This window comes from Chanodichthys erythropterus, chromosome 22, assembly GCF_024489055.1.
Source record: "Chanodichthys erythropterus isolate Z2021 chromosome 22, ASM2448905v1, whole genome shotgun sequence".
In the NCBI taxonomy this organism is placed as follows: domain Eukaryota; kingdom Metazoa; phylum Chordata; class Actinopteri; order Cypriniformes; family Xenocyprididae; genus Chanodichthys; species Chanodichthys erythropterus.
This window is the reverse complement of record NC_090242.1, coordinates 7,585,659-7,603,152: the sequence shown is the minus strand read 5'-3', so window position 1 is coordinate 7,603,152 and position 17,494 is coordinate 7,585,659. Positions and strand designations below refer to the sequence as shown.

Genomic DNA, 17,494 nt, shown 5'->3' with positions numbered 1-17,494 from the left:
TTTAAAAAATCTGTTGTGATGGTAATTGTTTCACCAATGGCTATAAATGAAAATCTATAAATTCAGATAGTTTTCAGTGAGTGAAGCAATACCAGAGAATATAGGTCAACAAGGGGGATCTATGGTTGATTTATGTATTTTTGGTAATGAAACTGGGTGATTTTTCTTCAAAACCTCTGTTTAGCATCTTGTCTAGCTGGGATTTGTATTCTATAGTGGGATTGAATGTTATTTTTTTTATAGCATAAAGGATTGCTATAAGCATTGTTTTTACTTTAGCAATATAAATATCTACATATTTTGTAAAACAATTGCTCCCTCTTTATCTGCTTTTCGAATATTAATCGATTTATCACTCTTTGAATCCTCCAAAGCCATCTTTTGAGTTTTATCCAAATTATTTATACTAAATTTAGATTTTTCAATTAACAAATTATCAATATTTTTTTTCCACCAGCAGACAAAATCACAGAGGAATTGGAAACGAAGGGCGTAAAGCAGTTGATAACTGTTCCACTGATGCTTTTATGGCTGGAAATTTTTTAAAAATATTTCACATAAACTTAAATAATTCAAACTTGACCAGAAAAGGATCAGTTCTTGGAGATGGAACAAAGAAAAAACTTTGCTAAGAAATTGTGTTCATTTGAGAGGTCTCTATCAGACAGATTAAATATTACATTAATGTCATCGATGAATCAATGTGGTTTACCTCACATGTCTTCTTCCCCCTCAAACCTCTTCTGGTTGGACGCCTCTTCTTGAGTTTGTTCTTTGAGAATGGTGTGGAGTTCCCAAAAAAGACCTCTTAGGATTAGAAGACGTCATGGATGAAGAATAGAAAAGGATTTGCTGTGGGTTCTTCCCGTGGATGTGAAGCTCCAGGTTTTCCTTGGCTCCCAGACAACCATTTGTAGACCTTATTGTCTTCATAGTCCATTATATCACGTCTGAACTTGAAATTTGAAAGTCAAGTCTTCATGAAATTCTTTGACTTGTTCCTGGATGGTCATTTGTAGTTCCTCTATTTGTAATTTCTTTCTTGCACTCCAGGATAGATGTTTTTAGGATGATTCCTTGGAAGCATGTTCAACAATCAATAACATCAAATCGAGTGAACAGTGGTTTAGTATCTCGCACCAACATTGACAAAATTCGAGAAATACATGTGTTTAATAAGACCAATGTATGGAAATATAGTGTATAGATCAGCTGCAAAGACACTGCTAAAGAAATTGGAAATAATACAAAATCAAGCTTTGAGAATTTTCTGTGTAAATAAACAGTATTTACAGTTGAGCTGTTAGCTATCTTAAATACAGTACAATGGGTAGAACATAAAAAGCTTAAAATTGCAGTAATATGCTCTAATAGTTTATCAGCATTGGTTTCTTTACAGTTTTTATCATCTTATAACAAACCTGATATTGTGTATATAATATATATATAATATATGAAGCTCTGTACAGAATACATTATATAGGAATAAATTAGATTTATGTGGATTCCTGCACATAGGGGAATTGAGAGGAATGAGATGGCAGATGTTTTAGCTAAGCAAGCAGAATAATTGAGGTATCATATAGTAAAACAATAATATGCAAAACAATGGGATGAGGATGAGGCTAGGACATACTGGGATAAATAAAACGATGGACTTATTGAGAAGGCATCCTTCAGGTATGTGTGATTGTGGATTGAAGAAGAGACAGTGGAGTACTATTTGTCAGTGCATTAAATATGGGACAAAGAGTAAGACTAAAAGATGAGTTAAAGAAATATGTGGTGAGTGTGTTGAACCTTAAGAATATATTAAATGAAGAGCAGATCATTAAAGTTGTATTTATTTTTATGAAAGAAACTGGATTAATGCAAAGAATTTAAATGAATAATAATAATAATAATATATACAGTACAGTCCAAAAGGTTGGAACCACTAAGATTTTAATGTTTTTAAAAGAAGTTTCGTCTGCTCACCAAGGCTACATTTATTTAATTAAAAATACAGTAAAAAACAGTAATATTGTGAAATATTATTACAATTTAAAATAACTGTGTACTATTTAAATATATTTGACAAAGTAATTTATTCCTGTGATGCAAAGCTGAATTTTCAGCATCATTACTCCAGTCTTCAGTGTCACATGATCCTTGGACTGTACTGTATATATATATATATATATATATATATATATATATATATATATATATATATATATATATATATATATAATTTAAAATAATATATATAATTTAAATATATATTTAAATTATTTTCTTAATTTAAATATATATTTTCTTAATATATATATATATATATATATATATATATATATATATATATATATATATATATATATATATATATTAAGAAAATATATATTTAAATTAAGAAAATACTGATCTCTGGCTCACACTTTAGTACAGCAGGTGGTGGATATGCACCTTAATTGCTAGTTGCCTCCGGCCAAAAAAAATAGAAGAAGGTCTGCTCAAGAAGGTGTAAAGCAGTTAACACAGAGAGAAGCAGAAAGATAACACACAGAATTGAGACTTTCAATATGTGATTGACTTTATACTGTCATTTCTTTTCTTGCAGATTTTCATGCAAACAATCTTAATAATAAATAATAATATATTTATTTTATATATTGCCTTTAAAAGTGTCTTATTCAAAGCACTTTACAAAAAAAACACACTTTAAATACAAAAGATATACAACAAAGAAATGCAAAAAATGAAAATGATTAATCAAGTAAAAGCAATCCTAAATTAAAGCTGCAAGCAGCGATGAAAGGGCCCTCACACCCGGGCTCACCACCACCCGTTGGCATCAGGAAACAGTGAACAGTGGGCGACATGCTGAATACAAGGGAAAAATGGCAAAGTCATTTCAAAGTGTCACACTTCCAGCTGCCAACAGGTGGCGCTATGACTAACTGAATATTGGCATAGACTCGTATCACACATGTGAATACTGTATGCCTGAGTTACAACAGCTTCCTCTTTCATGGCGAAACATCAGACTTTGTCAGGCCGCCACGGACACGCCCTTCTGTGAAAACTCTAGATCTTTGATATTTAACATTGCAAAGGCCTTAAAGTCCATGTGAACCGGAAGTTGCAAACGTCTTTTCTCCAGTGTTTTCATGTATTTCCAAGTGAAACGGAATATTGAATAGAGGGCAGAGTTTTACTTTAACGCTCCTCTCCATCTCTCGCTCATGACAGACCCATTGCAGAGGAGTGATTTACACGTTTTCAACCCAAGCCGTCAAAGTGACGTTTTCAGATAAGAAACGCCATTCCAGACTGGGAGTAACTTTTCAGATTTTGATTAAAGATTACCGCGACAAACTGTTTTTTTCTGCATGGATGAATTGTTTACCACAAGACTAGTAATATGCACTAACAAAGTAAATACGGTCAATTTTGATTTCATGTGTACTTTGAGATTAGACAAACCAAAAATGATATTGATCTGATCAAAGCTCTAGGATGAGTTCGTTAAAGTACAACGTCTGGAAATGACAAAATTTTGCAGAGAAAATTCTAAATATCTCACATCCTGTTGGGTTGCGCACAGTTTCATGAGTTTTTGAGCATGTTTAGACCCTCAAAAATGCGATGTGTTGCACCAGAAATGATTCCTGCTCCATTCTATATGTGTAACATTGCTTTGTTGTACAGAGAAATCCTGCTTTCAACTGTTGTTGCAAAGTGTCTTCTGTGTCTTTTGAAGGTCAGACAGATTACTCCATATTTTCTGGCCAAACTGGATGGGATTATTGTTGATGGACCTAGCTGGTTGGTACAATTGAGTTCCAGATTATGATTAGATTTCATCCATGCAAAGACTTCCTCTATCTGTGCAGTTACCCTGGGATCGTCTGGTTGAAATAAAAAGCAGAGCTGTGTGTCATCAGCATTGAATTGGTAAGAGAAACTGTCTGCCAGGATCGGTCCCAGCGATGTTATGTATGGGAAGAATCTTGTAATGCCAAGTGTTGGGAGGATGGACAGGAGATGCTGATGGTTAACAGTGTCAAAGGCTGCAGACTGATCTGGCAGAATCAGAACTGATGATTTGGTGATCAACACCAAGGCAGTCTCAGTTGAGTGGCCATTTTTGAATCCTGATTGGTTCTCATCCAGCTGGTTGTTCTGTAAAAGGACAGATGATAACTGGTTAAAAAACATCTCGTTCAAGGGTCTTTAATCAGTGGGCTTACCCTAGCCTGCATGAATGTGAGAAGAAACGTGTTAATGAAGTGTTTGAGTAATGGCAGAAGTGACACTGTAAAAAATTACCGTGATTTTAACAGTAAAAGAATGTAAAAATGCTGCATTTAATTGGTTTACAGAAAGTTTCCGTACTATATACGGTGAATAACTGTAATAGATCTAACGGTACATTTAATGTAATTTTACGGTAAAATACCGTTTTTGAAAGTGAAAAATAACAATTCATTTTAAAATATACAGTGAAAAAACGTAAATTGACATTCCCACAATTCCCTGCGTGACACTTCACATTTGATATATTTTTGTTGAAATAACTCTGTTTCTTCTTAGTTTTTCTCATTTTTTTCTAATCAGTTATGTACATTAGGGTTTTATGTTACATCTAATATTGTTAAATTAATGTTTATTACATTTTTAAAATTTCATGCATGTTACCATGATGGTGTTTAGTGTGTGTGTGAATGACACTGTGTGCACCTTCTGTATATTAGTATTGTCCTCCTCAGCTTGCGGAAAATCTGCTTGTGATGAACTTTGATTCATCATGTGACTCTTATCACCACTGTGTTTGGTGACTGTCAGTGTATTATAAAAGTACAAAACAGATATTAGTTCTTCATTAGGTTGGTAAATTAACATTATGTCAGTTAATGAAATACGTTATTTTACTGGGATTTTTTTTTACAGTGTACTGAAATCCAATGTTAAATATACATATTTAAAATGTAACTCCGTAAGAATGTTTACGGTTTGATGTCATTTTTACAGTATTGTTCTGGTAACCACAGCTGGCGGTATTTTTCCGTAGAAACAACAGGATTTTTTTTACAGTGTAGGAGAAATTGACTGTAGAAGGTGTGAGGGGATGATGTAGGGTGGCTGGAGAGGAGAAGTTTAGGATGAGGGAAGATTGATAGCTGTGGAATGTGGATGATCAGATTTACTGGGTGTGTGAAGCTGATAACTGACTGCTGATGGTTGTAAATAAAAAAACTATAATCTTACATTACGGCTCTGTGCTATTTCCTTCATGATATTTAGCAAGTCAGGCTCCAGAGATGCTCTGAAATCCTCGTGTTGTTTCTTTATTGCTTTGACCTCATCGCTTTCCATCATTTCACGGTATTCTTCCTCAGTCTGTTGAACAAAAGTATGAAAAGCCTTAAACACGAAATCTATAGATATCTGCTATCTAACCACCATAAGATATCTGGAATCTAGGAATCAGAATGTTCAGAACTATGGTTTAATCTTATTACTTGATACTAATCTTATTACTATACTGATCTCAGTCATACTCAAATTTGATTGGCAGAGTGCTGTGCCGATATATCCCAACAGCACTGAGACTTTTCACTGTTTGTGTCACTATGCTTATCATTGTTCTTAACTGTGAATTCCACACAGATTGTCTTTTTAGCATCAAGTGACTGTCTTTATAAGTGAGTCAATGAATCATTCACCTGATTCAAATCTGATTGAACTGGTTCACAAACATGAATTCTGTGATTTGCTCGGGGATGTAACAATCAATTTTACTTTAGTTTTGTTTAAAATTACTGTTGTTGGCGACATTAAACAGACAACATGTATGTCACTCAGTATAAACTTCTTTTTCATGTGTATGTATGTGCAGTATATATACACATAAGAACATAAATGCATAATATATGTATATGACCTCACCTGCTCATCAAAATATTCTCCAATCTTGAAGGTCTTTATTCCAGGGAAAACCATTTCACACTGGAACAGGTCCCTCAAACTCTTGGCTACGAGGTGCAAAATCTCATCCTCATAGGCGAATACACTTCCATCCTCACCCAACAAAAGCACCAATTGCAATCCAAATGCATCACATGGGAATTCATCAATGGCACCAATCACCTCCATTTCCATCGATTCTGGGAGGTAAAAATCTCTCCAGGCCTCAAGCTGCTCTTCATCCCCTTCGAACAATGTTCCATCCTGGCCACAAATTCTCAGTGTATAACCTCTTGGTTTTAGAAGAGGAATCGTTGAGTTGCAATTACACTTTACAAAATCTGCTATTCCACTGAGGTCCACAGCATCTAAAGCACAAGTAGTACATATTATTGTTATTATTATTATTATTATATTAGAATAGAAATAAAAAGCAGGAAAATACATTATTTATAGTATATAAAATTGTGCTACAGATCCTATTTATTTATTAATTTAATTTTTTAGCATTTTCTATACAATTTTGTACGCACAGAATGGAAAGTACACACTGCATCAGTCATTTGTGAATTATTATTATTTATCAACATGCCCAGGAATAAGAGATTTGGATTAATCTTGTTAGCTATAATGTGATCAATATTCAAATTCATCATTCCAGTGGTATGCCTGATGACATGAAGTTTATAAAACATCTTACACTAGTTGTCTTGATAGCGATTCCTGAATTTTATGGAACTGCATAATATCCTTCAACATCTTGAATACCATCATGCTTCAATACCATCATGCCTAATCCTCTTACAGCCAAACTGGCCCAGCTCTCTGTCAGTGGATCACCAGATTTCTGACAGACACAGCTAGTGAGACTGGGAAAACTCACATCCAGGACTCTCACAATCAGAACTCTGATCACAATCACAGTGCTCTCTCCACTGCTCTTCTCCCTGTATATGAACGACTGCACCGCAAAAGACCCTTCTGTCATGCTCCTGAAGTTTGCAGATGACACAACTGTCATCTGCCCTATCCAAAATGGTGACGTGTCTGCTTACAGACTGGAGGTTGAACAGCTGGGTGTCTGGTGTAGTCACAACAACCTGGAGGTGAACATGCTCAAAACAGTGGAGATGATAGTGGACTTCAGGAGAAACCCCCCTGCACTACCCCCACCTCACCATCAGGGGCAGCAGTGGAGTCATTCAGGTTCCTGGGCACCAGCATCTCTCAGAACCTGGTGCAACTTTAGCCTAGTTTTGATGTAAATGGGCACTAAGTTACAACTCGCACACTAATCAAGCGTATAGCGTCAGTTCTGGCAAGACATGTCAGTCAAGCTCGTGTCAGCTGTCACTCAGCTTATCCATGCCATCCAATAGGGATACTTTTCAGATTAGACCGCATCTTTCAAATACACCTTCCAGCCATTCAGAGCTGCTTGATCCAGTAGCCCCTCACTACAGAACACACGAAATCCAGGGGTGGAGACGGGTAGGTTTAGGGTTATATAAAGTAGGAGGAGTTGGGTCTAGATCCAACCCCCTGGATCTGGGACCATCTCGCTGCCTTCGTCCCCTACTTCTCCAATATTTGACATGGCTCAGTACCGCACCTCTGCTCATGCAATCTGCGTATTATATTACTGTTGTTATTAATTCCTCATGTCTGTTTATTTCTCTTCCGGGTGATGTTCACAAGTATTTGTCTGAGATGTTTCTGTTCTATTATTTTGCTGAACTATTCTGGTTCCTGGGGAAATGTGTTGCTCTGTCCAGGCATGGCTGCTTGAATGAGCGCGGAGTTTTGCCCAGAACAGCTCCATACCGCCAACCTTACATTGCTATCACTATTGCTTGCTGCCATCGTTTAAATTGTTTTTATTGGTAACATTCTTTGTTATCATTAATAAATCTTTGATGATAGCGCTCTGACAGAACTTAATATGTTTGTGTTGCACCATTAAACTTAGTTAAAGGAGTACTTCACCCCTGGAAAGATGAATGTGTATTTAAAATTGGTCATTTATGTAGTAGAAATGTGAAATTATTTTTGAATTTGGAGCTTTCTAGAGTGAGAAAAGGCAGAAAATGTATTTTTGACTAATGTGGATGAAAGACAACAACTCCCAGAATGCACTTGTTTTGCTGCCCTTGCGAGGCCACGCCCAAACCACGCCTATCGGCTACAGGCGGCATTGCCAGGAAAATTAAAAAAACTAGGCTTGCTTTGTTACATATTAATTCTATAAATCGTGAGTTAGTTCATACATTTTCAGCGAAATGGTGCTAAATTGCTTTGTACCTGGATGTACTCCCAAACCAGGAAAGGACAAGTAAGTTTCCATCATTTTCCGATTAAGTTAAAGATTTGGAGCAACAGTGGCTGCGGGCCATCAAACACCCGAAGTTTGGAGATGACACCGTTTTAGAAAACCTAAAAAAAGCAGAATATGTAGTCTCCAATTCAAGCACAAGGACTACGAACCAAATATCCTTGCAATGAAGAGAACCATTCTGAAGGACACTGCGATACCATCGATATTCACTTTCCCAGAGGATGAACAGCCTGGGCATCTGGCACTAAGCACATTCGCTTAGAGGTAAGACTCGCTGATACTAGACTGATAACACAGTAGCCTATATGTAGTGTTGTAGGTAGCAGCAAAACTGCAAACTTAGCAAAGTAATGTTAGATAGACAATTACATATAAGTTGACTGTTATCAAAGTAAAGCCACTGTTCTGTAAAACTGAGTTAGTCTATTTATGCTAACGTTACCACAAAAGCCTGTTGCTGTATTGGTTGAGATGACTGCAGAGACCGATAAATTTGCGAGATGAACCACTGATGTAGTGCAGATTGTAACAAAATAATGTTAATAACTGTAAGCTTAAAAATATAATTGACACCCACTTTTGATAAAATCTTTGATCTTTTGATGTCCGTGAGTAACCTCAAATGTGCATATGTATGGGTGTGGTGAAAAAATGCGGAACTACCTGCTATTACTGGCTGTAGTTTAAAGCCTCTGGCCAAAAAAGCCTCCGATGATGCAAATTGGGGTGATGGTGAGGCTTTTTTACAGAATAAAAATGCATAAATCTCTCATCTCGGGCTGATATGAAGGGGGAAAGCACGGTAATTCGAAAATACTAGTGGTATTCTACTAATACAAAGCTTAATGCTAAATCCTGAAGTATCCCTTTAAAGTAAAAGTTTTTGTTTTACATGACATACTTCAGTTCTTTAGAAATATATGATAATGCTGACATTTACACTTGCTTACATTTTGAGAGAGAACACTGTGAAAAGATTAGTTTGTTAGTGGCTCTTCAACACAAACCTGTCCTAAACAGCACGCCGCTGCGTGCGTCACTCCGTGTTGTGCATGTCAAATAAAATCAGTCATAATTAATAAATGTCATTTCTGTTTGTGTGGCCGCCAGGCTAATGTGGTTTTATTGTTATGCTCATGTGTAGTGATTTTGGACTAGCCTCACTCAAGGGTACCACAAATTTTGTGGTTTATGGTCTTAAATATTAATATTTTGTATTAATATTATTATAGAGTCAGATGATTCCTTCCAATATTTTGGGGCACCAGTCAAGTCTCACCTTGGCAATAAAGAACAATCATGGAAGATTGTTGACTGAATTACAATTATATAAATTGGAGGAAGTTCATCATCTGACCAATCTGAAGGATGTGTGAGATATCATTAACTTGTGGAGCCTCTTACTGCATTATCAACACAAGGAAGACACAAGTGCAATAAATGGATTTTATTAACAAAAGTATAGACAAGAGTAACTAACAACTACTGAATGGATTTAGTGCAAAAAGATTGATAAATGCAAGTGGATGAGTTGGATGTTACTATGGCAGTTACAAGTTAATCTTATGGAAAGATAAACTGTAGTTTCTCTAGAAGAAATAAGGCAAACCTTATTCTGAATTCAACAAATAAACCGAGAGATTATTTGTTATCAACTGATATCAGCTATGCAAGATCTAATGCATTATACTGACAATATACACTAATGCCAAGATCTCTAGAAAGAGGTTTGGTAAGTGATATTTACGTCTGCCTGGTCGTGCTGAATCCGAAGGTGACGTCTTCCACTTGTTGAGCTGAGCAGCGTTGCGGTGGGAAGGAAGGAGCTGGAATCCGTTTCACAGCCTTGAACATGAAGTGCTTGTCAATGTTGAACTCCTGGAGCACAGAGAAGGTCCTTTTCCTGGAACACGCAGAAGAAGAAGCCTTGAAGGTTCTGATGTCTGTGCAGACAATCCTTATTCTGGAACATGCAGACAGAAGGATCTTTAGATTCTGAAGTCAGTGTAGATCCGGGCAGTCTGGAACACGCAGAGGATTTTGAAGTTGGTGCTGAAGATATCTTGAAGATGAGGGGCTAAGGTTGTAGTCTCCGTTGCAGTTTTCCAACTCCACAAATTAATTTATTGCAGAACTTCCTTGTTTCTCTCTTTAGAGCTTCAGAGACTTGAGAGAGCAACTTCACAACTCTGTAGAGTTGAGCTTAGCTTAGCACATCTTGGGACCAGAACCTTGAACCGGAACTGGAACAGGAGCTGGAGCCTCGAACCAGACTGCGGCAAGTCTTTTAACCTGTCCTGAGAAGGAGGGAAATGCAAATTGGCACCTTTCAGATGCAGTGTCTTGATTGGCTGACGCTGTCAGAGGTGGTCGCTGCATGGCCCCTTTCTTGCATGAGGTTCATAGCTTAAAGTTCATGTTCAGAACAATGTCTTTAAGGTTTTTCCTGCATAATTCACTTTCTAAACCAATTTCATATTAGGCATCTTGCTGAAAACATAAAGACCTTTTACCTATGCATTCATGAATACCTTAATAGGTAAGTTTGTATAGTTTGCATGTACACAAACAACACTCATTGGGTCTCATTCATGAAACACGAGCAGAACGAATGTTTGTGTAAATCGTGTGTAAAGTGGTTCTGGCGTAAATTTTCGGATTCATTAAAATATTCGTATTTTCCAAATGTTAGTTGGTATGAAAGAAATCTACACCTGCTCCCAGTCACGTGTAAATAGTGCGTTTAACATCCGAACGTTTTGCTCATTAATAAGGCTGCATTTTAATTCACCTTAATAAGGTACATATTTACACAGCATTTTGGAAAAATATTATATATAGTAATTACATACATTTTTTCTTTTTACTTTTATTGTGAGAGCCAGTAATAGCATCTGCAAACGGAGCACTTTAATCAAATAATTAATTGATTTCAGTAGGGCTGGGCAAACTAATGGCCCCAAATGGCCAAAATCCTTCGTTTGGTGTCATAATATGATGCTCATATATAGTTGTCAGTCGGATTTAATGGGCGGGATTTATGGTAATTGAGAATGCACACGCGTCCCATTTACCACTGATTGGAATTCATTAACACACACATTTCACTATCACTTCTGACGTTTACGAAGTATTTGTGAATCAGGAGAAGAGTTTTCGGGAAGGTCTCTTTACGCGCAAATCACTCACATATTTACTCGTATATTTACCAATGTTTCATGAATGAGACCCATTAAGTGTATAGAGTTCTGACAATAGAAATGGAGAAGATTTGCTCCATTTTGTCCACTGTGTGCCTATTTTGTGACTTCAAGCCATATGGCAAACCTGTCTGGTGAGTGGAGTCCAGTTCAGGTCTAAGGACTGAGGTGAACAAAAATGGTGATAAGATTTGCCTGTTCAATGACATGCTAACGTCATCATTCTTCCTTTGCATAAATGGCTTATCTGCTAGCCTATCTATTTCCTTGTTTGCTTCTCTTTGAGGTGTGAGTTTTGGAGTCCAGTGCTTTTCATCATGGCAGATTGAGGTGATGAGGGGAGTCTGCCTGCTGATCACTACACAGGTTAAACAGAGCATGAATGGTGTAGTTGTGTTGGCCTTTTTTCATGATGCATTTGATGCACTTTTTTGATTTTCTCTGGGCGCACATACATTGTGATTCCTGGCTACACTTGTGTGTTCTTCACACCAGTCAAATATATGACGTGTGCTTCCACTGACACTGGAGCCATTTGATTCCACAAAAAAGTGCATTGATTTGTAGAAGCATGAAGATTTTTTGGAGAAACTCACATTTGACCAGGCGCATCTTCTCTACCCAAGGTTTGCTGCAGTCTCAGGTTCTCCAGTCAAGAGCCATGTTTTGGAATCTCACACTTTTAAAGTAATACTCTGTTGAAGTTCTGTGCAAATTTCACAGATCTTGTTACTGGTCAAGATCTGCTTTCAGCATTTGCACAAGTGCTCAACAGTCTCATTACCACAAAATGGGAGTGTCCAAAACTTGACAACATTGAACCCAGTCAGTGGGTGATTCTTTTATTTTGCACAGTATGTCTGTCAGTGAACAGCAGACAATTCATTACAGCTTCAAATACTGAGGACAATGTCAGCTTGATATTTCTAAAGAAAATTATGCTAGTAAAGCAGAGGTCTGTCTATCCATTTTTAAACTTGACCTTTCTTACCGTCTTTAATGAATGACAGAAATTCCTCCTTGATTTCTTCTGAGGATCTAAAGGAAAAAAAAGTGGAATGACATTTTATAACAGTAATATTTGAATATACATGATCTATTGTAATTTTAATATAATGTTTTGCAGGTAATTGCCAAAATAGAGATTGTATTCATAAAAAAAGAATGATAAAAAAACATACATCTCAATTCTGTTTTGCAATTTAAAAACTTTTGCATAAGCATCTCATTTTAGGGGGGAAAAAAAATGGTGTTTTACTAAAATAAATAATTCTCTAAAATAAATAAACAGGCCAGATGATGTCAAAGACGACGGTTCAACTTTCATTTTGGAAGTATTTTTCAACCGTGACGGGACGTGTCGGAATGACGTCTGTTCAGTGGTAATTAAACGTCCAAATGTTTGCTGGGAAAAGCCTAATATAGCTAGTCTGTGCTTTTGTTTTCATTTTCATTTTTAGTCAGTTAGTCAATTTAAAAAGCATTACTTTTATTTTTAGATTATAATGTTACAGAATGTAATGTAATTTTACCTTTTTTTGCACATGTATAGAGTGCTAGACAGACTGTTTGTAGGATTACAGTACATTAGGCAGGATGTTAAATTAAGATTTATTAAAATAAATACTGATTGTTTTTTTTTTCTAAATCCAAATAAAAAATGTAGAAAATACAGAGATACACTACCGTTCAAAAGTTTGGGGTCAGTAAGATTTTTTTAATGTTTTGAAAGAAGTATCTTCTGCTCACCAAGCCTGCATTTATTTGATTAAAAATACAAATAAAAACAGTAATATTGTGAAATATTATTCCAATTTAAAACAGCTGTTTTCTATATCAATATACAGTAAAGTGTAATTTATTCCTGTGATTTTCAGCATCATTACTCCAGTCTTCAGTGTCACATGGTCCTTCAGAAATCATTCTAATATGATGATTTGATGCTCAAGAAACTGTTTTCAGTGTTGAAAACAGTTGTGTACAATTTTTTTTTCAAAATTCTTCGATAAATAGAAAGTTCAAAAGAACAGCATTTATTTAAAATGAAATATTTTCTAACATTATAATTGTCTTTACTGTAACTTTTGATCAGTTTAACTCATCCTTGATGAATAAAAGTATTGATTAATTTTATTTCTATCCCCCAAAAATAAAATAAAAATTCTTACTGACCCCAAACGTTTTTAAAACGGTAGTGTTTAATGTTACAAAAGATTTAGATTTCAGACAAATACTGTTCTTTTGAACTTTCTATTCATCATAGCAACACAAAATAAAAATGTAAATAACTGTTTTCAACATTGATAATAATCATAAATGTTTCTTGAGCATCAAATCAGCATATTAGAATGATTTCTGAAGCATCATGTGACACTGAAGACCGGAGTAATGATGCTGAAAATCACAGGAATAAATTACACTTTACTGTATATTGACATAGAAAACAGCTGTTTTAAATTGGAATAATATTTCACAATATTACTGTTTTTGTTTGTATTTTTAATCAAATAAATGCAGGCTTGGTGAGCAGAAGATACTTCTTTTAAAACATTAAAAAATCTTACTGGTTGTAGGTGGTGATTTTAACAGTGTGCTTGATAATGTTTTGGACAGGTCGGCCCAAATAATCCAGTTGCCTTGGGACTCCATAGTTTTAAATACCTATTGTCCTCCATGAATATGGTTGATATATAGAGACTGACAAATCCCACAGGAAGAGACTATTCTTTTTCTCCCTAAGGCACAAAAGATGATTTTTTTGCTTGAATCCAAACTTATATCAAACGTGATTCTGATCTCTTCTGATCTCTTTCCGACTTTAGCCATAAGACTAAACCATATTGTTGCCGTTTTCATCCTTCTCTACTTTCTGATGTATAAAGTTTTTTGTATGAGAATACAATATGAGGTTTTATCTCACAATTCTGAGGAAAAAATATCAGAACTACGAGATAAAAAGTAAAAATTGTGAGACAAAAAATTGCTATTATGTTTTTTATTCCATGGTGGAAACAAGATTTCATATGCAAACAAAAAAAAAAATTAAAACTAAACAACCAATATAAGTAAAATAAGCTATTAAAGGGCTTTACTACAATATGAAAATACACTTACTTGTTTATCATGGTTCAAACTGTGTCTCAAGGCTGAAGTCTCCTTCAAGCTGAGCTACATGCATAAAAAAAAGAGGTAAAATTTAAGATAATATATTTTTATAATGTGAAAAGAATGTCTCAAAATGCATCAGACTGTAAATTGTTTGAAATTAAACTTTCACATACCTGGCTAAGAAGAGCACAGTGAACGCGGTGGAGTCCTGTAATAACATAAGCAGAATAAGCACATATGCTTTTTATCTTTTTTTTTACATAATTAATCTGTGATATCAATTTACAACATTATTATTATTTTTTTTTTTTAAAAGTCATTTTATTGTGTAGTTTGGACGGGTAAATATGGTAGTTTTTTTTTTTATTTAACTGCGGTTATTTTATCAAGATGGAAAACTGAAATAAAAACGTATACTACATTAGAGTAATTATTTTCCCTGTTCCCTTTCCGCCTCTGCAATTTCCCAGCAAAGATCATCACCGATTCTGAGTCATAGATTAGTCACAAGGAACATTTTACTTTTTTCAGAATTTCTTAATTATTAAGTTTTTTGTATGAGAATACAATGTTTATGAATAAAGGCTTAGACAAAGTTCATACACTGTCATGTAACCTAAAAAAACGTGTTTAGCCTATGTATCAACAACTAAAATAACTTATTTTATTAAAGACAAAAACTTTATTTAATATGACTCTGAATCAACCCGATTCCATTATCTCAGCAGTACACCATTTTTTAGGCCCTTGTAAAGCATTTAAATTCATTTTAAAATTAAACAACTTTCAGTGAATTTGGTTATTGGTTCAGTGAACTGCAGGTTCTGGTGGAAAATGTAAGAAAGGAAAACAAAACTCACCCAACTTCTCTCACCGAGCAATCTTTTGATGGTTGGACTTGTAATACAAAGTCTATGGGTTACAGTATGTGGAAAAACACCTGAAGAGGTAAAGAGGTGTGGTTTTGTCCAACCAGTTTCATTTACGTGAAGCTCCTGACTGGTGACAAAGCCCTGGCCCTGTGCGCATGTGCCAGTATTTTTCCATCCAGCAACAATTGCAAATATTACCTGATGTCACCTGTTGCTTAAGAATTGCTTATCTGAACAGGAGAGCAATTTCCTACACCCATTGATGATATGCTGCTTTGACATTTAACATTCATTCCGAGTAAAGATGAATATATTCAAAGACATCAACAAAAATAAACAGATGATTTCTATCCACAAGTGTTCGGTTTAAAATTAAATAACTTTACTGTATAACCAGCTGTTGTTGTTTTTAAAGGAACACTCCACTTTTCTTTGAAAATAGGTTCATTTTCCAACTCCCCTAGAGTTAAACAGTTGAGTTTTACCGTTTTTGAATCCATTTAGCCAATCTGTCTGGCGGTACCACTTTTAGCATAGCTCATTGAATCTGATTAGACCGTTAGCATCTCACTCAAAAATGACCAAAGAGTTTCGATATTTTTCCTATTTAAAAGAACTATACTCTCATTCTGGTGTAATAATCAAGGAACTGTGCTGCCGTACCATGGGTGCAGCAGGTGCAATGATATTACGCCAGAATGAGAGTATAGTTCCTAGCCATATCGGCCTAGAAAATCACAACTTTTCATCGTCGGTCTTAGTACACGATGTAACTACAGAACAGTCAAGTTTTAAATAGGAAAAATATCGAAACTCTTTGGTCATTTCTGGAAACTTATAATGACTGAATAATTCATCTTTTTTTAGATTTTTATTTTGTCTATTGTGTCCTTATTTTTCTCTCACATACGGAAGGTCATGGCTAATTGTCACAAAGGAAGTTGTCATATATTACTATGGATTCAATTCTAAAGTCAATTAAGAAAAAAAAAAAATTGTAACTGTAATCTTTATTTTATTATTTCATTGATATTATTTGATTTATCTTCATTTATCTAGTTAGTTGGTTTCAAACACAGTTCATGTCATGAATGTGGCTCCCACGGTTCATCCTCCGGACCGCCGGAGGGAGCCATCACCGGAATATTGATTCACTACCATTCGGACTCCATTTCCCATAGGCCCTCATTCCTGGGACTGATTGCACACACACCTGCACTACATCACACACACACACTCTCACCCATCGCGAAGTCTTGATTTGCTGTTGTGATCATTATACTGTGGACTCATTATTACCTGGACTGTTTATCACTGCTGTCGCCTACCTTGATTCCTGCCTGTACCCTGATCTGTGTTTGTCTGCCGCCTTTCCCAATCCTTGCCTGTGACCCGACATTGTTTCTCTGCTGCCAGCCTCGACCCTTGCCTATCCCTGTTTACGGTACTGCCTTGCCCTTGTTTGTATACTGCTGTATTTTAATAAAGCTGCAAATGGATCCACTGGCCCTTCATTACAGTTAAAAACCTTTTTTTTTGTTTTTTTTGCTAATTCTATCCTCCAAATAAATCATACTGTTGACTAAAAATTTGAGCACATTAAAACCATACCAAAGCATACATTCAGACAGGGATTATATATAATCAACAAATATATTCTTGGTAGTGCGGATTATTAGAGCTGTTGACTCTCAAGATGTTAGTCTGGTCTGATCCCATTCCCCCATCTCTCATCATTTCTCTTAATACTCTACTATATAATAAAGACAAAGAACATTCTTATAAATAAAACATGATTTATTTCCATAATTACACAATACAGCTTAGAACATTACTAATCATATCCAGTAATTATTGGATGAGTGGAGACATGTATTAGAGCTCAAATTAAATGGAAACACATTCAGGTTTAACCAGAAATCAAGGTGTGCCTTGCGCCCTGTAGTCAACATAACAATGCACGCAATGTACTAATCTGCTTGAACTCTGTATGGGGTTCTAGAATGTGCTCCGTGTTCGTGAAATTTCTG

At 35.5% G+C, this 17,494-nt stretch overlaps 1 protein-coding gene across 6 annotated transcripts; it reads right to left on the bottom strand.

The window, feature by feature from the left end:
* Positions 1-2,658: 2,658 nt before the first annotated feature.
* LOC137013013 (uncharacterized) lies at positions 2,659-15,572 on the bottom strand. 6 transcript variants are annotated; one of them, XM_067376568.1, is made up of 8 exons: positions 15,453-15,572; positions 14,766-14,800; positions 14,599-14,652; positions 12,476-12,522; positions 12,081-12,344; positions 5,932-10,581; positions 5,251-5,382; positions 2,659-4,164 (listed from the first exon to the last, which is right to left on the bottom strand). In XM_067376568.1, the coding sequence occupies exons 6-8, from the start codon at positions 6,394-6,396 to the stop codon at positions 3,661-3,663; spliced, it is 1,101 nt and encodes a 366-aa protein (XP_067232669.1). In that variant the 5' UTR covers positions 6,397-10,581; positions 12,081-12,344; positions 12,476-12,522; positions 14,599-14,652; positions 14,766-14,800; positions 15,453-15,572; the 3' UTR covers positions 2,659-3,660. The 6 variants fall into 6 exon arrangements, with proteins under 6 accessions (XP_067232669.1, XP_067232668.1, XP_067232670.1 ...); XM_067376567.1 differs by having other exon boundaries at positions 5,932-12,344; XM_067376569.1 differs by lacking the exon at positions 12,081-12,344.
* Between the last annotated feature and the right edge of the window lie 1,922 nt (positions 15,573-17,494).